General features: G+C 42.6%; 1 protein-coding gene and 1 long non-coding RNA gene across 5 annotated transcripts in view; both read left to right on the plus strand.

Annotated features, from left to right (window-relative positions):
- The first annotated feature begins 136 nt into the window (after positions 1–136).
- LOC116786755 lies at positions 137–4,944 on the plus strand. The gene is made up of 3 exons (XR_004357075.1): positions 137–1,214; positions 2,166–2,264; positions 2,824–4,944. It is a non-coding gene; the product is annotated as an uncharacterized LOC116786755 (long non-coding RNA).
- Positions 4,945–6,603: 1,659 nt separating this feature from the next.
- Positions 6,604–20,924, plus strand: part of KIAA1549 (KIAA1549 ortholog) — a 147,526-nt gene continuing 133,205 nt past the window's right edge. For 3 of the 4 annotated variants that reach the window (XM_032687689.1, XM_032687692.1, XM_032687690.1), the window contains exon 1: positions 6,604–6,832. In XM_032687689.1, coding sequence (XP_032543580.1) covers positions 6,721–6,832 — 112 coding nt within the window. In that variant the 5' untranslated portion in view covers positions 6,604–6,720. The remainder of the gene's footprint in view (positions 6,833–20,924) is intronic. The other variant, XM_032687688.1, reaches the window with a different exon arrangement.

A 20,924-nucleotide genomic window follows, 5' to 3' on the forward strand; every position in this document is an offset into this window, starting at 1 on the left:
CACTGAAAGATGGGGAAGCAACATGGGGAGAAAAGGTCTTTAGGGTGACATAAAGGCAGGAAGACTGTAGGAAGATGAATGTGAATGAAGAAAAAAGAGTAAAGAACAGAAGTGTAGGTATTTTGTGACAGCTATTGAATGGGAGGGAGCCTGGGGTTGTAACTTCTAGAGGGACCAGAAACCATTAGCAGTAGGAAACCAAAGTAGATTTGAGGGAAGGGAAAAGGGCTGTTAAAACATTTCTCTCAGGGAGATCAAGCTACTAGCATCTGCCAGCAGGAGCAAAAGCTCACTAGAGGGTAATGTCATGGACAAGGTTTTGAAAGTGTACCTTCCAGCTGTTCCTGCTAAAATCTGGCAAAGCATCTACTGATTGATCTTACTTTCCAAAAAACACTGATCCTTGACTGGCAAAACTTACTGATCTGTCTTGTTCATTATATAATTTAGGAGAGCATTTGAGTAATTTTTGTAATAAACTGTATCTGGGCCGGACAGGAGGAAGCCTTATCTTTTTATATAAAGTCCAATGGTTTCTGGAATGGGATGGGAGATGTACCCTGAATTATGAAGTGATGACTAGAAACAGATGTGGGGGAAGATTTTGCAAGGTCTGAGTATTTTTGGGAAGTATTTATTGACATTGCATGAAGTGGCAGGAAGGTTGTTGATTCTGTTTTGGGGGAGGAGTTTAACAGATGTATGTGTAAGTGACCTTTTCAGTGAGCACTCTGTTTAAAATGAGATTACCAGGGATATTTTATAGTAAATTTGCTGTACTTGAAAATGACTTTCCGTAAGTTTCAAAACTACGCAAACAAAAGTTGCTCTTTTTTTTTGTGTGTCATTCCATAACAAAGAGAAACAATCTAATTGCTGGTATGAACAGAGCTATAGCATTATTATAGTATTATTTTTAATATGGTAAGTTAGCTAAGTGGAGATGGAATTATTTTTGGTTGCTCAGTGAATAAGAATGAAGGATAGTTTGAGAGAGCAAAATGTATCTGCGGTGCAATAGTTTCTGAATATGGTATGTCTGTTATAAAATGATAGATTTTGAACAAAACGGGATAGTTAAAGTCAAGATTGTTTGCAGATATGAAGGAAAAGAGACCAACGGTTCAGAGATCCACACACGTCTTTACTGGAGGAACACCAAGCCCATTTGTTCTGACATAGCCTCAGAAGAACTGAAGAGTCAGGAATTTGAGGTAAAAGGCTTTGGCAGGCTGTGAAAGTGAGGGAGCCAGAGGAGGCAATCAGAGTAACCATTCTTAGGAGGAGTAGTATGAAGCTGTATATCAGAGACATTTGTTGCAGACCCAAAGCCAAAGGTCCAGGAACTTAATTAAATAGATAGCCCAAGATATTTGCAAAGAGATAATGAGCCTTTCAGCAAAACTAGTCGTCTGAGAGCACTGGGAATAGCCCAACAAGTTGTCTGAAGGTCTTCACAAAGCCAGGCTAGAACGCTGCCCTCAAACATTTTTCTCAAGGGGTAGGTCAGTCAATTGGAAACATTGACAGAAATGTATTTCTTCACAAATTTCAGCAGCAGCAAAAGAGCAGGAGAAAAAAAACCTGTTGTTTTTTAACACAAATATTGTTCACAGAAGAAAAATATATTAGCAGTATTTCTGGTCAGTGAGTCCCAAACTAGTAATAACTGAAAGTTAAATTACTGTGCAGTTGTCTGGATCCATTGGAAATAATGTTGATGGTTTCTGATTCACTCCATTGTCTCTGAACCAGGGTTCTGATGTGCAATTTTGAGAATCATGTTTCTGGATTTGGGTATTACATTTGCCACAAAACGCAAGGTGATTGGAAAGTGCATCGAGGTTGGCAAGAGGGTCTAATTTCAGACATTTTCTTCGGGAAAAACCTGGGCAACTAGAAGAAGTGAGCACTTCCACAAAGAGCCTTCTGAGGACGCTCTTGTTTCTGTCATTGCAATGTGGGTGCAGGTTTTCGCTGCTGAGGTTTCAGCTTCCAAATGCCCCTCCGTGTGTGCTCACTTGAGAGGTTCCTATCTACAATGTTGTGCAGGTTTCCCCCCCCTTTGCATCCTTCACAAAGCAAACTCTCAGTTTCCAGGTGAAGCCTGTCATCATAAATCTAATCATACTTTGCAGAGCCTTTGATTTTTTTTGCATCCTCAGCCTTGACCCAGTAATAAATCAGAGTAGCCGTCGCTGTAGTGGAAAGCACAGTAATGTCAAAAGCTTCCTGGTGTATGTGCAATGGGAAGTCATTCAGCAGTAAGTAAATAACCCTTACAAGTCACACTGTTAGAAAAGATTACTTCGACTCTCTCCTTTAGCAGGATGTCTCGTATCTTATTCCATAGCACCATGGATCGCAGCAGGATCCATGTGCTTCCATAGGGAAGAGGATTTCTCACCCTCCAAATCAGTTACTTCTTGTAGTGAATTCTTTTGCAAGCTGCAGAGTAAAACTTAATTAAAATTATAGCTAGTTTCACTTTATGATTTTGCAAGATTCCAGGATTTCTGGCCTGTATTCATATCCTAGCAAAATCTGTTATAGTTTTTCATATTTTTGTTTTAGTGGAACCTGAAGCCTTCTATAGATCTTTAGGGGTTTGTTTGTTTTGTTTTGTTTGTATTGATATAATTAACTGGCATTCTTAAGGTACTTCCTAGAAGCATGTAAGGTGTTTGGGGGTTTTTTGCTGTTCCAAAGGGAAAGCAAAAAGGTAATCTCCACCACAAATTCCAGCATGTTATCTGACCAAGGGTATGTGTGGGAAGTTCTTGCTGGTTATTCTGTAGCACCTTTTATCTACATCTGTAACAGGTGAAAAACAACAGAGAGAAGGTGGTGAGGATGCGCTGACACAGCCTGAAAAAGTCCTGAGGAATGCACAAACAGAAGTACAGGCTTGAAGCTGTAACCAAAAGAACATGTCTTTTGTTACAATTCCTGCTATACAGAGGAAAACAGGACTTTCTTGTAAATGAGAAGTACACTGAAGGAATAGCTGAAGGCTACATAAATGGAAGATGGAGAAAAACCCTGTAGTTGGTCTTAATTTGGTGGGAGTCAGCTACCACAAAGATAATTCATATGGATAACTCCTATCCTGGTTCAAGACAAATGGATGAAGTAAATGTCAGCCAGATTGACACAAGCAGTGTAGCTTTCCAGGAAAAATGGGGACTAGAAAGAATGCAAAAACTCAAAGAATCTAAACAACAGTACAAAGATACTAAAGTTAATGTTATTGCTAAGAGGAGTAGGAGCCACATCTGCAAAAGCATTGCCCTGATATGGCTCCAGTGAAAGAGGAGGCTAAGCAGGACAGAGGATCATATGAGAGTAGGGAAATTCTTTCACACCTTCTGGGAGACAACAGACCAAAGCAGAGGGTGAACTGTAGCATAACAGGTAGCTGCCTCACAGTTCCTCTTTCAATGCCAGTTGTTATTTAACAATGGAACTTTTATTTAGAGGTGTCTGGTGGAATGTGTAAAATTGCAGGGGAATAGAGAATATGTGATCGAATGTGACAGTTCTTAAATTTGCCCTGGAAGTGGGGAAGTAACATAAATACCAGTTTGGTCTCAAAAGACACAGAAACTAGGGAACAAGAACCCAAACACAAGACAGGATTATTTTCGTGAACTGAACTCTGGGAACTGGAGCAGGAAATCGTGTTAGCTGAGGCAGTGAATGAGTTAGCAGTTACGGCGTATTTCATTATGGATAACATCTCACAAATGTGAGAGAAGTTGTCTCACACTTTAGTCTGGGAAGTTACCTTTGGATCTTGGTGAAATAAATTATCTTCATGCAACCTGAAGTGTATTACAGGCAGCCTTATGTGCTCTGTTACTAAAAGCACTGTTAGGATGACGAAAAATGTGGTATCTTTCAATGAAGATAATAGGGTCTGAAATATGTTGAGTAATTAAGTATTTCAAGGGTCCTAACTGCCAAAGCTCCCACTGAATCTGAAGCAGGGATGGATTCCCGTTCACTTGCTAAACACTTCTGAGGGCTAGCTTATTAAAAGAAAAAGAAAACCACATTTTGCAAAGAGAGAAAGAGTATGTACCTTGCACACCCCAATGCCAAACATACATGCACACTGATGCTTACAATGAAGGCATATTGGAGTAACGTGGGGGGGTTTAAGATTTCGGTGGCTATTGTTTTACCTGCACTGCAGATCTGCAGAAGAGGTTGGGAAGGACAAGAGGAACTGAGGGAGGTGGCAGCAAGGAAGCACCTGACACGGTACGTATCCACAAGTGGTGGGTAGGTAATCATAAAAAAAGGCTAGAGTGCTCTTTTGAGCTGAGCTGTTTTCAGGGACTGGCAACTAGCAAAGAAAAAAAGCTATGTCCTAATGGGTTCTGGTTTTAGTAAATTAAAAGGAACATCAAAGACATTCTCTCTATCAGCAAAGTAATGCAGCAGAAACAATCCTCGGGCCTTGATTTTTCTTCTTATTTGCTCAGATAAAAGAAAAAAAAAGTGTGTGCTATGCAAGTATTTCTGCATTCAGTTTTCTGCTAGATGTTTCAAAAACCATGGGGTGAGGTTTTTTTGTCCTACTGTAGTCTTCTTCTTGCAATGTTTAACATCTTTTCATGGATTTTATAGCTTAGGTTTTTAATTTACCTTTAAGATATGGGTTCTAAACACCCATAAAATGTTCTGTAAAACATTGCTCCACTGTACAAAATGAAAGAAAATTATATTGTACTGACTGAGACTTTTAGAATGAAAGTGTAGGTCTTTTGCTAGAAGGCCTAAAATACTCATCAGAGTGATTGCCTTTGATAAAAGAGAGGGAATCCATGGACTTTTTAACCCTGAAAATGTCTAACCTAAAATCAGTTGGGGTTTTTTTGACATTTCATGCCCTCCCCTTACTCACTCACAGCTCCAGCTGATGTGATTTCAGCTTTGCTTGTTTCCACTGCCAAGGACTGGCCATGCTTTATTTTTCTTTGCTGTCTGAGTGATACTATGTTGTGATGTCCAGCTAAAACTTAATTGCTTTATTTCTCTGTGTCAGCAAAATGAATCCTTTGCCCTTTCCATCCATCTCTGGGAGTAACTTGTTTCTGTTGCGACTGATGTGTGCTGAGAAAAGCATAAGAAAGTCCCCTGATGAACTGATAGTCTAATTGTGAGTGCAGCTGGAAACTACGTGAGCACAGCTCTAATTTGTGGTGGCACCTTTTCCCAGCTGTTACTGGTGCTCCTCATGACTGTGTGCCCTGGCAACCAAAAGGTGTTCTGGATTGCATCCAGCACAGCATCTCTGGCCAGCTGAGGGAGGTGATTGTCCTGCTCTAGTCTGTGCTAGTGCGGCTTCACCTTGAGCATTCACGTGCAGTTCTGAGTAACACAATGTAAGAAGGATGTAAAACTATTAGAAGGCATCCAAACGAGGGCCATGAAGATTGTGAAGAATCTAGAAGGGAAAGCTTACAAGGAGTGGCTGAGGTCACTTGCTCTGTTCAGCCTGGAGGAGACTGAGGGGAGACTTCATTGCAGTTTCCTCAGAGTTCAAAAAGCATTTGGACAACATTCTCAGGCACGTGGTGTGGTTCTTGGAGCTGTCCTGCCTGGAGATGGACTTTAGTGGTTTTGCAGGTCCTTTCCAGCTCAGGCTATTCTGTAGTTTTATCACTGCTGTACTCAGCCGTGCTCCTGAGGAGAGCGGGGCTCGGGAAGAGCTCCGTGAAAGAGCTTTGTGCCCGATATCCCCCAAAGGAAGGCTAATGCTGCGTGGATGTCCTGCCACATAGCTATGTCCTCATTGCTGCGCCTTCACCTTTCCCGCTGGCACCTTTATTACAGTTTCATCTCCGAAACTCCGTGCACAGCCTGTGGGAAGGCGGGGCTGACCCCAGGCACCACTCCGCCTGCCCTGGGGGCTGCGGGACGGGATCGCCATCCTCCCGACCTCGCTGTGCCATGAGGGCAGCGCAGTCAGGAAACAGCGGGTCCTGCGGCCGCCCCGCTCACAGAGACGGTACCGGGAGCCACGGGTGACTCAGGCGGCCCCTCGGCACTTCCAGCCCCGTTCCCGGGACGAGGCGGGCGGGAGGCGCCGGGCGGAGCTGCCGCCGCCCCGCCCCTCACGGCTCCCGCGGGGGCGCGCCCTCGGCCCCGCCCCTCCGCTGCCCGCCGCCCCGGGCGGAGGGGGCGGGCCGGGCGCGCCCCCGCGCAGACGCGGACGCGGCCGGGAGCGCGCAGGTGGCGGGCGAGCGGCCCGTTTGTGCGCGCCGCTGCGGGCCGGGCTCCGCCGGGGCAGCGCGTCGCTGGCGGGCGGGGAGCGAGCGGGCGCCGGGCGGTGGGTCCAGGCTGCCGGGTCCGGGCTGCTGCCGCCGGCCGCCGCCGTCTCCTCGCACGTGAAGGGCCGTAGCCGCCCGGTCGCGGAGCCCCCCGCCCCGCAGCGCGGGGGCTGCCCCTCCGCCTGCCGAGCCGCGCCGCTCGCCCCCGCCCGCCGCTCCTGGGAGGCGCCGCGGCGCTGCCCCCGTGAACACTCCCCACGGGGTGGGCGTGGGGAAGGGTGGGTGCTGCGGCGGCCTCCCGTCCGCGGGCGTCCCAGCCCCGCCGGCGGTGGATGCGCCCGGGAGGAGCCGCCGAGCCCGCCCAGCCCTTCCAGCCCCCCGCGGGGGGGACGCGGGGGCCGCCGCGATGACTTGACGCCGGGCCGGGCCGTGCCGTGCCATGGAGGGGATGACACGCTCCGTGGTGGCCGCGGCGCGGTGGCGGCCGGCGCTGCCCGCGCTGCTGCCGCTGCTGCTCGCCGTGCCGGCGCTGCGGGGCTCGCCCGCCGCAGGTAAGGGAACAAAGGGGGCCCGGGGGGCAGGTGTGCGGGGCCGTGCCCGTGCCGGGCGCGGGGCGGTGCGGGGGGCGGCAGCGCCGGTAACAATGCGGCGGTGCCGGCGGGCGGGGGCCGGCCGGGCTGGGCTGGGCTGGGCTGAGCTGAGCGAGCGCGGGGGGCTCCGCCAGAAAAGGCGCGCATTGTTCGCAGCCAGACCGCGAAGGCTCCGGCGCGGGGCCGCGGGCAGCCCCGGGGCTCGGGGGATGGGACCCGGCCCGCGGGAGTGAAGGGGAGAAGCGGTGTGGGGAGGGGAGACCCGGCGTTTCGGGCGTGTGGCGTGTCCTGTGTCAGCCGGCGGGCGCCCCGAGTTGTGGCCGCGGCACCCGGGGCGTTTGGGGTGCCCCATGTCAGGCGGTGGGAGCACCTGCGAGGTGCAGGGCAGCCTGGCTCTCCTTCGCCTTTGCGGTGGGGAAGCACCGGAGCCCCTCGAAACGCACAATGCGACTTTCCAAGCACTGCTGTGGCATGACTTGTGTGTGGAGAGAATGGTTCGGGCTCCAGGGGGTGGTGTATTCAGTAGATATTTTGAAAAAGCCATGAATTAGTGACCCCCTTTTTTTCTCTCTTCTTTTCTCTGGTGGCTCTAGATATCAAAATTAGTCGGTAGTTAAGCAGACAGTTTAATCACAAAAATGTCTCATTTGGTTCTGCTCCCATAGCACTTCTTGGTTCATCTTTAATTCTTTTTTTTTTTTTTTTTCAAATTTGAAACAACTACCATTTCTTGGAAAGGTACAATTTTGCTGTCAGTATAGGTTTTCTTTTTGTTAGATAACAAGTATAAAGTAATACATTTTTATCAACATCAGTAAGTTGTTGATAAGCAGTAAGAAGTGATAAAAACCTGCATTAACCTGTTTCATGAAGTGGACCAACTAGTGTTGACTCTTTTACTTGAAGAGAATTGTGGTGATTATTGTTGGGTGCTTAAGAACCCTTGGTGTTACAAAACATGCTTATCTCTTTAATAATCCTTTATTTCACTTCAGAAAGTAGTTCGGTTTTGGTGGTGACTAGTTGGGTTTTCAGAGGAGTTTCGCTCTCCTCCAGCTCCCTTCGAAGCCAACACGAGATGTTCCATTCCAGCCTACATGAAAATTGATAATTTCTAGTAAACTTCAGCAGTTCTTTTTCTTAAATAGAACAGGCTTTGCATGCAAGTAGAAGGCAAAGCAGTAGTTTCATAAGTTGGAGATTTGCTTGGGTTTTTTCCCTCTTTAATAGAATGGCTGGGTTTCTTCTGTATTTTCGTAGTAAGTCAGTGAAGGCTTTTGTTTAATTGTTTCTCTAACACATCATAGCTCTTAATTAAACATGATGTGAATTTCTGTAAACATTTCTGTGATTATTGTGCATTCTTGTATAACTTAAAAACAGCAGTAGAAATGTTATGTAACTTAGCCAGTGCTTGGGCTACTGCAAGAGAGCACTCAGAGACAACATATCTTGCCCAAAGCGATGCTTTCCTGCTCATTCTAGGGCAGGAGCCTTCAAGCTGTTTTGATTTGAGAGCCCTCTAAGTTTTCTCTTCCCACGGGGCATGTGAATCATGTACAGTGAAGTTAAGGATAGTAAGAGCAAACTTGCTCTTCAGAGGATGCTTTTCACAGGCACCTCAGAAATGATCCGCTGATTGTAGAGATTTGAAGTCTGCAGGTTACAGAGAACAAGGATGTCTTGTTCCTTTGGGTTAAGGTGAAATGCGTTATTAAAAAGTGTGACAGGAGTCTGATTTCTCTGTCAGGGGCCCCTTATGTTTAGAAAATTTGGACACAGTCTTTAATCTTTTCTTTAGCCTTGAAATGTTTTGATGGTGTAATGGGTGGTGAGAAATAGAAGACCTGTATACTGACCATATGCAGTAGGCTCGGACAGCATTCACTTACCTGATCAACAGATTTACAACTCTTGTGTATCTCCCTAGGGTGCAGTTCATTTGCTTTTCAGTGCCATTTGGTCTTGACCAGTCTAGGAACAGCTCTCCTACAGGTCTGAGTTATGCAGAGGAGGCATACAGTAAGAGTGGAATGACCACTTGCTCACAGTTGAAATAGCAAAGTCAACGTCAGCACTTAAGAAAATCTAATAGTTAATCAACTCAGGTTTTGGAATGCTTGATCCAGCTCCCACTGAAATCACATGTCACTGAATCAGGGCTTCAGCTTCCACAGCTAAGCAGATGCTGAACTCTTAATATGTGGTTGTACTGCCAGAGTGCTAGAGGTAGGTCTGCATTTGAGCACCTCTGTGAAGCAGGGCTTTGTCCAGGCTCTGTGAATGTCTTTGCTGCTCAGCCCAGGCTGTGTTTTTGCTTTTGTTCCGTTGCACAATCTGTGCAACTCCCGCACTGACAATCAAGAGGGTTTATCTTGTCTCACTGCACTGCTTTCATGAGAGGGAGGAGAGCTGTATGTTGGACTCTGAAAAGACTGCAGTGAGTCTCCTCAGAGACTCAAGGACCAAAGACAAGTTGTGGAGGTCAGGCAAAGAACCAGATGTAGCTGCCTTATGGGACAGTTGCAGGATATTGTTTATTCAAGTTAATTGCATGAGTCTGCTGCAGACACTTGAGTTGGCATCACGTCTCTTGTGGCCTGTTCAGCTTGTCAAGCTTGCTTCCAGTTCATTTTCACAGAAGACCCATATGGTTGGAGGATTCTCTTTAAGACTGCTTTCTGTGCTGTTCTTGCTTTATTTATGTCAGCCTTGTGTCTACAAGCTACACTTGTAGTCTTGCCAGAGGAAATGTGTTTTTTGTTTGCATGTTCTTTCAAGAAGTTAGAATGCTAAACAAGCTAGTGGACAGTGCAGCTTTTTGTTCAGTTTTATCTGTTTTGTGAGTGACATTTGTTTTCTGTGAAGCAAGGTCTTAGCCTTCTCAGGCAGGGCTAGGACTTGAAATACAGCATGCCTTTAGCAAAGTAGGCTTTAACAGCTTTGACCTTCCTTGGGTAATAGATTTCAGGAACTGGGCACATTAAAGAGCAGTGATTCTTGCTGCAGCACAAATCTTTTCCAAGAAATCTTGGGAAGCTGATGATTGTGGTAAATGGCAGGTTCTGACATCCCAGTTCTTACTTGTCAGTTCAAAATGTGTGTGTGTGTGTGGGAGTCACTTGGGAGAGAAATGAAGCAGAATAGACTTCTTAATAATACAGTCTCACTTCAGCTGTGGGAGACATGGCTTTCCTTCATTTGAAAGTAAATCTGTTTGTGGCTGATGTCCTAAACTACCAGCAAGTCTCGAGCCTTGCCCATTGTGGCATAGAGTATAAATAACACCAGTTGCGTAAGTTACTGTGGATGATGCCCTTAACTACCAGTGTCTCTCCAGCCTGGCCCATTGTGGCATACATCACCATTAACACTGATTGCATAAGAGTTATTAAATACAGCGTGTCCTGGGAACCTATGTATAAGTAAAAAGCTGTAAGGAAATGGTTGTCCTTAAATTTTGTCTTGTAATCCTATAGTTAAGTCAAATGGTAGCATTAAATAAACAATGCAGACTTAATTTCTATTTTGGCTCATGTGTAAGAATCACATTTTCATGGAGTCCTTTTCAGTATGGTATGGACAGTTTTTTCACTTTGGAGTTACATGTTATGATACCTTTTTTAATCCCTTGAAAATTCATATATTTCTATGCTTTTCTTTAGTGATTGCTAAACACACATGAGCTCAATAACAAATTTGATTGACACTCCCTATATGTACTGTATTTTCAGCTGTTGATGTTACTGGAGACAGCTGTTTTGGAAGACTAAGGGAAAACTTTTCATAAGAGCAATGCATTAGTGATGTCTTTTTCCTGACACATGAGATGGGGGGGAGGGGGAAGATAAAACTGACTTTCAGTACTCTAATTCCTGATTCATCAGTGTAATTAATTGTATATAAAATGCCCAGAAAAAATACTGGAAAATGGTAAACTGGCCTGATTGTGCTAGCTCTTACTAAAACTATAAGATGTTATAAGATGTGTCTAAGAAGTATTTCTGCTTTGCAGTGGCATTGAGAACCAACTTAAATATTTCAAGGGTGCATTTTGCTATGGGCTGAAGCTTTTTTTCTTTGCAAAATGTCAGTTGAAAGAGTTCAGCTACTTCTGATGTCGAGGCAAGAGGAAAACAATTGTTTCTGCTTTGAGTTCTGCCAGCTTCTTTTCTGAAAAAGAACCCTTATGCTTTGGAGCATACAGTTAAACTTTGGCTGATTGTGTCTGCTCTGAAGGGGATGTTTTATTGACTGCTGCTTTGAAAGTGATTTTTTTTCAAAACCTTATAACAGCTAAATTTAGGCAGACATGGCTGTGATAGAGATGATACCCTTTTTTGTCTGCTAAAACTTGAATATAGCCTATTCTCATGGGACCTCACCTACTTATTAGTACTGACCAGGGAGTGCCACCTGGGCAGATGTACTCAGCAGGCTTCCCATAGCCCAAAATGTTATGAGAAAGATTGGCCTTCACTGTGAAAGTCTATCCAAACTGCTCCAGAAGTGGGACTGAATTGAGCTTTAGGACTGAGAACTGGCACCTGCCTGCCTGTGTTTAAGGACATGTCTCTGCTGTGTACTGGAGTGCTTTACTTTCTTTAGGGCAGCTTGGGCATCTGCCTTCTGGTGTGTTGTTGTGTGGTGGTACTTAATTGCATTAGGCCCAAGAGGGAAAACAGAGAGAAGGCTTTAGAAGGAGCCAGCAGGGGACTCAGGTTTCGTTTGGAGTAAGGGTGTAAGGTAAGAGAAGGGTCTGTGGATCTTTCCAGTCACTGTTCTGCTCATTGATGAGATATGTTCAGAAACCTGGAAGTTGTAGGAGTAGAGGCACAAATTGCAAGAGGGTTTATGAGATGAAAGAAACTGGAACTGGCAAGGCACAAAGACTAGGAGGCAAGACTTTAGCTCAGGAGTGGAAAATAGGTCTGTGGATAAGGGAAACTGCAATGCAGGAATTAATCCTAGATGAAGTAAGCAGTGCAGTCTGGTAGTAGGATAAGCACGCTGGGAAACACAGATGGACTCACTTTAAAAAAGGAAAATAAGCCTCAAAAAATAGTGTTGAAAGGATGAATCAGAAGTGAGGAAGATAAGAGACTGGGACTAGACTGGTGGAGATGTGCCAAAAGCATCAAGCTTGGAATTTAGGAATAGGAAAGCGTGTTGTACCCACTGCTCTGGGACACTTTCTCCAGCATCTGGCACAGAACCCAGGGCTTCAGAGTGTTAGCCCTTTTCTCCTCTCAGCCAGGAGCATGATAATCTGCTGCTAGTCCTTGAACATGTCATGAATGTGTATGCTTCATCTTTGTGACAGAAGTGGTTTTCCAAGTTTGTTTTAAAAACTGGTAAAATTCCTCCACAGAAATTGTAGTGGCATATAAAGGCTGCAAGGGCAAAAATCAGCAGGTTGGAAATACTGATGTTAAAATAACCTGTACTATGTAAACTTCTGTGCCTGTAAGTTACAGTACAACTATGCTCACATGGTCACAAAGCCTGTATCCATATGGATAATGTTTATAGCTATACAGGCACCTGGACATAACTGTCTGCACATACAAATACCTGCACACAGACAAGATCATCATTGCATTCAGTGTACAAAACTGATCCTGCTCTGGGGAGAAATGGGTGTTGGATAACAAATGAAGAAGTTATCCACAGGACTCTTGCTCCTTTTGTAGCAGATGTTTGAAGGTGTGACATGAACGAAGTGAGGGACAGGAAAGTCTGAATCAGGGTTTCACTGTTAATGTAATTAAATATTGTCCTAGACAATTGAACTGTGTTGCTGTTGCAGAGTTTCAGTGATGCTCAAGTTGCTTAAACCAAGCTTCCCACAGGTGGTCACTAGCTGTGTGTGTTCCTCGTTTACTGGATGTGAGACCTCTGGGATCTGTGTTGCAGAAATGCTGAGTGCTTGCAGCTGCCAAAGAAGTCAAGAGGAGCAGTTCTTGAATAGATGTTGTGTCTAATTCTAAATACTAATTAATGTTTCAGATTAGGCTCTTGGAATTTGACCTTGTTTCTTCTTTTCACCATTTGTAAAATGTGATTTTTTCAGATACAGTTCCTTGTTTGGTTTTCAAAATACTATGAAATGTGCAGATGCAGTAACAGCACAAATGAGAGTTCATCAGAAAGCCAGACTTTTTTCTTTAGAACAGTAGAGATCCAGTGGATGATAAACCAGTCTGCAGAACTTGAATCCACAGAAAATAAGTGCAAAAAATAATTTATTTTAAGCAAATAGAAAGTAACAGGTAGTGGCATAACAGTATGCATTTATCATGTCAAGACTTTTTTTAGTGAGCTAAGTAGCCTTGTAGATGGGAAGATGTAATGTGTTGTATCGAAGTGTACTAGGATTTTATTGATTTTTTTTTTTTTTATAAAATAGTCTTAAAAAGAGCTCATGATTATTGATGTTTGCTCACTTTCAGTTTTAGCAGTTTCAGCCTACATCCCCTGCCTGTCTGTTCTTCATGCATAAACTGCTTTCTAATCCTTTTAGTCCTCTTCCATTCTCCCCTCTGATTTAGAGAGGTTTCTCCTTTATGAATTAATATCCTGTATGGAATTTTGAATTGTCTTCAGCCATCTGGTCAAGACAGCACATCAGGTCTTGTGGTGTGAGGTACGTAAGAGGCTAAAATCCACCAGCAAGTAAGGGGAAGAGGAGGGAGGAATAGCGGAAAGAGTAAATCAAGGGTCTGAAATCCATATTTTTCAGTAAGGAACGTGCATAATAGTGTCATACTGAAGGGATTGAAAACCTGCATGGCTGTAGGATGGGGACTAAGCAATGCAACAGTGTTGTATTAAGGGACCTGGTGTTTATCACGGATCACAGACAGAATGTGCTTCAACAGGATCATAGTGGTGCTGGATCTTGTGAACACGTGAGTTTTAATCTTAGGCATATCCTGTGTAATAACTCATTAGTTCTCTTTTGTGGCAGAAGAGCTCCAGCTGGAATGTTCTGTCTAGATGGGGCCTTGTCCTTCAAGAAACAGACAAGCTACTAGAGACTGTTCAGATCACAGAACTATTGGAACTGCCTAGTCTAGAAAAAAATCCAGGTGGACAGGGCTTCATTCAAACATATAAAAGATAAATATAAAGAGAAGTGTACTAAACAGTGGAAGGAAAGAAAACTTGAATTGCAGTGAACAAGACAGATTTTCTAACTGCTGATCTTTTTAACAGTGGGGATAATGAAACCCGGAAATGCATGGGTTGGGGCAATAAGGTAATGTGTAACTGGAATTGAAAAATGAGCTTACATAATGATCTAACAGAAGTGGTTTGCAACAGTCATTTGTAAAAGGATGAAGTAGAGGACCCCCTGAAATATTTTGCAATTCTGTCTTTGTGAGATACTGCAAATAACAAATAAATAAATAATAAATAATGTTTTATGTGCAGACTGCAACATTGGGATTTTTTTGTTACTGAGAACTTTGGTGTGCTGATCAAGTGAAGAAACAATCTGTGGTTTATGTTGATTTTTAGGCTTAACAGTTTTGTAAGGTTTCAAAGAACAGTTTGTAATCCTTGCTGTAGTGACTTTATCTGTGGTAATTAACAGGCAGGAGGAACACACTAATTTTATAAATTATTTCTACATGCAAGTTCACTTTGTGAAGCATTTTAAAATACTACATAGGTTATCACTGAGAGGACAGGTGCAACTAAGTGGCATGTCTTTATTCATTGACTGAATTATTATTAGCATTTGTGTATCTCACAGGTGGGATGGAAAGAGAGGCAGTATTATGCTCAAAACACTTCATTGCTATTTCTATGAAATGTGTAGTTGAGCAAGCTGGGAACTTCATTGTGGCAGAGAACGTAGGGTTTGCCCTGGTCCTTAGTGAAGGGAGCGATGGTGGAAGCACGAGGTCCTAAGTGATGCAAGATAATTGGGAGACTGGGCAAATAAGCAGCACTAGATGAAATCTTGGCTGTCTGTGTTGTGTGCACTGCTGACTGAGGGTCTGTGTCACAGGGAGAATGCAAAGCTTTGGTTCTTCAGTAGCTGAGAGACAAAGGGTGTCTCAGCTGGTGACTGGGAAGTGGCAGAGCTTCCTGACTGGAGCAGCTCCGATGTCATTGGCCAGAGCTGTGTGCTTGCTGGCCTCGGCTCAGGTGTGTGCACTTCTCAGCTCTGCAGTGAGTGTGTCCTGACAAAGCTTTCCTGGACAGTTAAGGCAGTGTGGAGCTGTCTTTGTGCCCTTTTTCTGAAATTGGTTGGCATGGCAGGGTGGGTGAGAGAGAGAGAGAGGATAGGTGCTTTGATCAGGAGGATGCTGAAATAAGGAACGGCAAAGATAGCTGTAGGGGCTGAGGCTGCTGAAGGAGAGGGTGAAATTGGGGAGATGGATTAGGGTATTGATAGTGGAAGGCTGAGTTGGGAAGTGTTGTGGTAAGAGGAGGGCTGCTTGATACTGCTAAGTTGGAGGTTTTTTGTGGCTTCCCTGAATATTTGACTTAAGCATCTTCACTTTAGGGCTTGACTTAGAACTGTGCAGAAGGGTGTTTTCTAAATGAGTAGCTGGTCTCAGTTTCAGTAAAAAACTCACAGGTGCCTGGTAAGATGTACTTGAGAACTCTAAATGTACCTGAATATAAATGGTCACATAGGACTGGTAGACAATACAGGTAAAGGTGTTTTTTCTTAAGTAGTATTGATACAATTTACAGATTTTGTTTCCAGCCTATTTTTTTCTTAATTTACACTCTATTGGTCTGAATTACTTAGTACGTGTTTTCATACTGAATAAGGAAATTAAACTGATTTGATTTCTTAAAAAAGGATTTCCTTTTGTTTGCATCACAGCTAACAGTGTATTAAACTAGTTTGTGGACAGTCTCTAAGTAAAATTCTTTCCTCATGTAAAGGCAGTTTGATGCTGCAGGGTGGTGCAGGGAAGTTTATTCTCCTTCTAGTTGGGTGTGAACTTGATTAGATGTTGAGCCTGTCTCACCTTCTCCCGTGGCCTACAATTCTATTGCAAATAAATGCCACCACATGTATGCAGACTGCAGTGAGCACTGCTCAACCACAGAGCCACAATGATATAGTTCTGCATTATTTGGAGACAAAGCTCCAAGCATTTATGTAGCAGACTCCTCTGGGCAAGTATCAGGTTACTTTTTGAATGGGAGACGGACGGTTGTTTCTCAGCTACACTGGATTCTGGTTAGGTAACTTCTCCAGTGGATGTCTGTATTTAAAATTTGGGTGATGTATTGGGATAGAAATTGCATGTCACAGAACAAAATCCTGATCAAGAACAGGAGTTTGGTTTGAAGATGTTTTCCATTAGAATCTGTCAGTGACCTTACTTCCTGTCCTTATGCAGAAAGATGAAACAGATTTGGGCTTCCAGCCATTGACATTCAATTTTTAGAAGATGTAATTTGTTCCACTCTGAAAGAACAGAAAGAAAGAAAGAAAAAAAAGATTTTCCTTTGTCTTTCCAGAGTGCATGTGCTTTTTGTACTAACTTGGTTAAAAAAATTACATAACTGCTTGTCAGGATGGGAATCAAAGTTTTCTCAAGAAGTATTTTATGCAGTGTTAGTACAAGCAAGGAAGTTTCAAGAAAATAAATTGTATTATCTGTTTACTTTGTTTGCTTTTGGGAGTAGTTACTTTGCTTCTTCTACTGCAGCCATGTTCTTAAAACTGTAAAATTTGTCAGCAGGATTAGGAAAGCTGAGGAATGTGAAATGAATGTAAATCCATTTTCTTTCTTTTCAAATTGACTGGATTCCAAGCAGACGGTGTCACTTGAAAGTATAATCTCCTTAAAATCCTGGGAGTATTAGAAACAAAACTGAATATAGTTTCTGTACTGACGTATTCTTACAATGATTTAGTATTTACTGGTGCCATTTATTGTGTGTAATCACAGAAGTCAGGTGAAGGTGGTTCTAGAAACCTTAAAGAGGTTCTTTCAGATTTTTTCTAAAATAGCACTCCAATTAGGGTGTTTTTATGTATTTTTGAATGAGCCAAAACCATCACTGAAACATGCTATTGAAGTGTGAAATTGCACTGACAGTTTATAATGGCTGTATTTTATATTTTAAAATAAAACACAGCCCTTGAAGAATAGTATGCCTTATGTTGTGTCATATATTCAGTATGAACATCTATGTCATTTAGATAAGATACTTCAGAAATATTCTGCAGTACTTTTCTTCATTGCTAAATAGCGTCAACTTAGGAGGTCACATCTAAAACTTGTTCTTTGTAAATATGATGTTAAATAGCTTTCTAGATATTTTCAAAAGCAGAAATATGTATTTTACATCTTCCAAATGCAGGGGTGAGAGTTAATATGCTTTATGAAGACAAGCATTGTGAGTTGAGTGAATACTTTTAGCTCCTGCTTCCATTTCTCTTAATCAGAAATTACATTTCTAATAAATTAATGGACTTGGGCTTTATGAAAAATGTATTTCGAGATTTGATGCTTTCAGTTTTGAGAGAGTTGGAAAAAAAAAAGAGAATATTACCAGCAGAATAAAAGTAATGAATTAAAGTAACAGCTATTTGGATTCCTCTGTGTGTTTAAGATCAGTTCTGGTGGATGGAGTCTTTTGGAGGAGGACAGGTGAAAAGCACAGGTGCATGTTAAATATAGTTTGTCATAGACAGTGAAAGCAACCACCCAAAACAGCAGGTGTTTGTGGAACACTCATGTATAAGGTATGTAGTACTGGTTTGTCCTCATGATGCAGTAACATGCTTGTGTTTTGGTTTGTTGTTTATTTGGGGGTTCCCCCGTCTTCTCCCCCCACTTGGGAGATAAGAGAAAATATTAAATTAGATGGTTTATTTTCATGATTGAACAATGCTTAAAAGTTGGGGAGTGTCTGTGCTAGTTTGGCTGTATAAACTCTGCCCAAGTTTAATTGGGGCTGCTGCCTCAAGTTCTGTTTCTCTTGTGCTCACCTGAGGAGCTACATCATCCAGTGATCTGATACCAGTTTACTCTGGTAATTCTACAGTACCTTCCTAAAGTGTTTCTTTTATTGCAATGTGAAGGAGAGTGAACATGGTCTGTCAGCAGGAAAGAATAGGGAGCAATGGGAAGTTTACGAGGTGGGGAACACAAGTGACTAAAGCTCTCATTGGACTGGTTATCTCTAAAACCTGCAGTGATTTTATTGTGCTAACTTGTTTATGATTCATCTTGCCTGGAAACTTCGTAAGGTCATAAGCTTCAGGATGCTTTCTGAATTGTTGCTACAGTGTAAGAGAAATAACATTATTGCATCATTTGTAACTTTTGTCACTGGATTCCTTGATACTTCAAATGTGGTGAAGGTAAAACTGTTACATCGAAGCAGGAATTTCATCCTGTCTCTTCCAGTCTAAAGAATGTAGACCCTTTAAGTTGGAGCTCTGTTATTTCAAGCCAGGTGGAAAATATTGAAGTAGAAGTTTTGTTTGAAATCTCAATATTTAAAAAGAACATTTGAATTTTTTTTTTCTTCTGATTTGCTTTCATGAAAGAATATCAAAGCCAGTGGGGTATGTTATTAACAATAAATGTTGTGCATGTCTCAAATTCCTGTTCATAGTCTTTAGGGGGAACAGGTATGTTTTTTTCTCAATGTGTAGGATGGTTTTTGTATTGAGCAGTTGAAAAGGACATGGTAAGTGTAATTTTGTTTTTAATTAAATGCTTGTGTTGATGCAGAAATTGTTCAGTGACTGTGTAATTGAATTAGAGTAGCATGACTTGTGATGATGTAGTCTCTGATAGTCATATCAATAGTCTGTTTGCCATCCAAAAAATCTTGCAGGCTTCTTCCTCATAGTGTTCTCTGTTGGTGTTTATGAAAAAATCACCCATTTCTAAGTAAAAATCATGCTTTGATAAGTGGGCTGTTCATGAGGCAATCAATTTCTATTTTAAATAAGTAAACCCTCCAGATTTTCCTCTGTTTTTACACATTACAGCAGGTGTTATGTATATTTAATCAGGAGACACAACAATAATAGAGTCAAAGCTAGTCTTTTGAGCTCAGCCTTGTTTCATATCAGTGTTTTATGTTGTTTGTCTGGAATGCTGAATTGTCATAATATGTACCTATTCAAGTAGAAACACAGGACCAAGAGATTTTGCTTCACAAACGTGTTAACATGGTTGCTTTTAACCAGTATAGTAAACTTCAATTCCTTTTCTTCCTTTTTTCCCCCCCCCTTTTTGGAAGAAAATCCTCTTATGGGAATTTTTTTTTTTTTTGAGCAAATGTATCGACATTCCCTTCTGTACTTTCCTCAACGCTTCTCTTATTTTTCCACATATATTCTACCCTGTTTGCTATGCCTCTGTTACATAGAGTTCCATCTTACCTCCTACTGAAAACCAGCAAAAAAAATTACCTGATTCCAGCTTGTGTTGGTTTTGCACTCAGTATTTCCAAGCTCTTAAAGGGGACAGTAGAACTTGTTAGGCATGGGTGGGGTTTTTTGCTTGTTGGGGAAGGGAAGACTTGGAAAAAAAGGGGAGGAGAAAGAAAGCAGGAGTGCAGTCTCTTGCCAGAAGTGAATGATTTTCCCTCTTATGAAGCTGTGACTGTGTTATTCCATGGAGGTGAAAATTCAATTTAAGATGTTGCTGTTAGTTCTTTCTTAACTTGTCACATCAGGTTTTTTGGATGGTTGTTTTATAGGGTGTATTTTGTTAAAAAGTACCTTACTGGGGTATTTTTACTATTTTGGTATTGTTTTCCCCTTTAAATGGACAATTCTTGAAACCCTGACTTAGGGCAGAATCATGTGAACAGTTGTATTGGCACCTCTGGAGCTCAGCAATGAATATCAGGGGACATAAGGGAGCAGCAAGAACCTTTCAAAACACACCTGCCACTGACAGAATGGCACCTCAGCTCTGTCTTACTCTGAAATTAATTTGTTAAGGAGCAAGTGGATTAGAACTTGCTTGATCTTAAACAACCTCTACTATTGAGAGACCTTCATTTTAACAGCAACTCCTTTCTTGATCTCCATTTCTTACTAGTAATTTTCAGGATTTTTTACTCTTTCTGGAAGTTTTATCCACTGAAAGAAAAGTGGAGCTTTGTATTTTTAAGTACTTCAACTTGGAGTACACAGTAAAATATTTTTCTTTAAGGAAACATTTATATGAATGATTGGATTAAAATGCCTCCTTGGTCCTCAGTCATATTGTACTTTGTATAGAAAGTTTAAGCTCCATAATTTATCTGGATAAAGAATTTTCACTTTTCTAAGTGGCAGATCTAGAGAACTACTGTTCTTGCTAATGCATTTTAGTAGATCCTTTTTTACAGTTGATGCCTTCTGTTTCAGGACTGGCTTCAACACTTGCTCTAGCATCAGAATTATTTAGTGTTCAGTCCCCATGAGAACAGTTCCTTTCTTCACACTGTTTCTACATACGCTCTCCCTGTGCAGCCTCATGGGCCCAGAGCTTTGCCAACATGCTCGGCTTCCCTCCATCTGCTTCCCTGAGCAGCAGCTCCTGCTCTGTGGTCCTGAAGGACTGGCTGAGGTACTGGCTAAACCAGCATCGCCGTCGCATTTTTGGCTCTCTTCTCTTTCGGTGCACTCATTTATCAAACAGAAAACCACCTTGTAGTTACACCTGTATTACTTGTGTGTGCAAATCAGGCCCGGATTATAAATTTGTTCCGGTCTGACGAGCCATGCTTGTCTGCAGGGCAGCAGTCGCATGCCTGGGTGTTCTGAGGTGAATACCCAGATACATCTGTAGAGGTTTAATTCAGCAAGCTAGGCTGTCCAGAACCATGTGAAAAGCAAGAAGGTATTGGGAGTGCACATTTGGGTGACCCAATATGAAACTGTAAATGTCTAGCCTCCTGACTGAAATCAGGTTATAGAGTACCTACCATATATCGTGCTGTCTACCTGCTACTGCTTTAGATGTTTTCTGCATCATCCAAGAGAGAGCAAGATTCCAATTAGTGAGCTTCAGCATTAAGTAGGTAGTGCAAATGTTTGTTTTCTTGCCTGATT

The sequence above is a fragment of the Chiroxiphia lanceolata genome, chromosome 5 (assembly GCF_009829145.1).
Source record: "Chiroxiphia lanceolata isolate bChiLan1 chromosome 5, bChiLan1.pri, whole genome shotgun sequence".
NCBI lineage: Eukaryota > Metazoa > Chordata > Aves > Passeriformes > Pipridae > Chiroxiphia > Chiroxiphia lanceolata.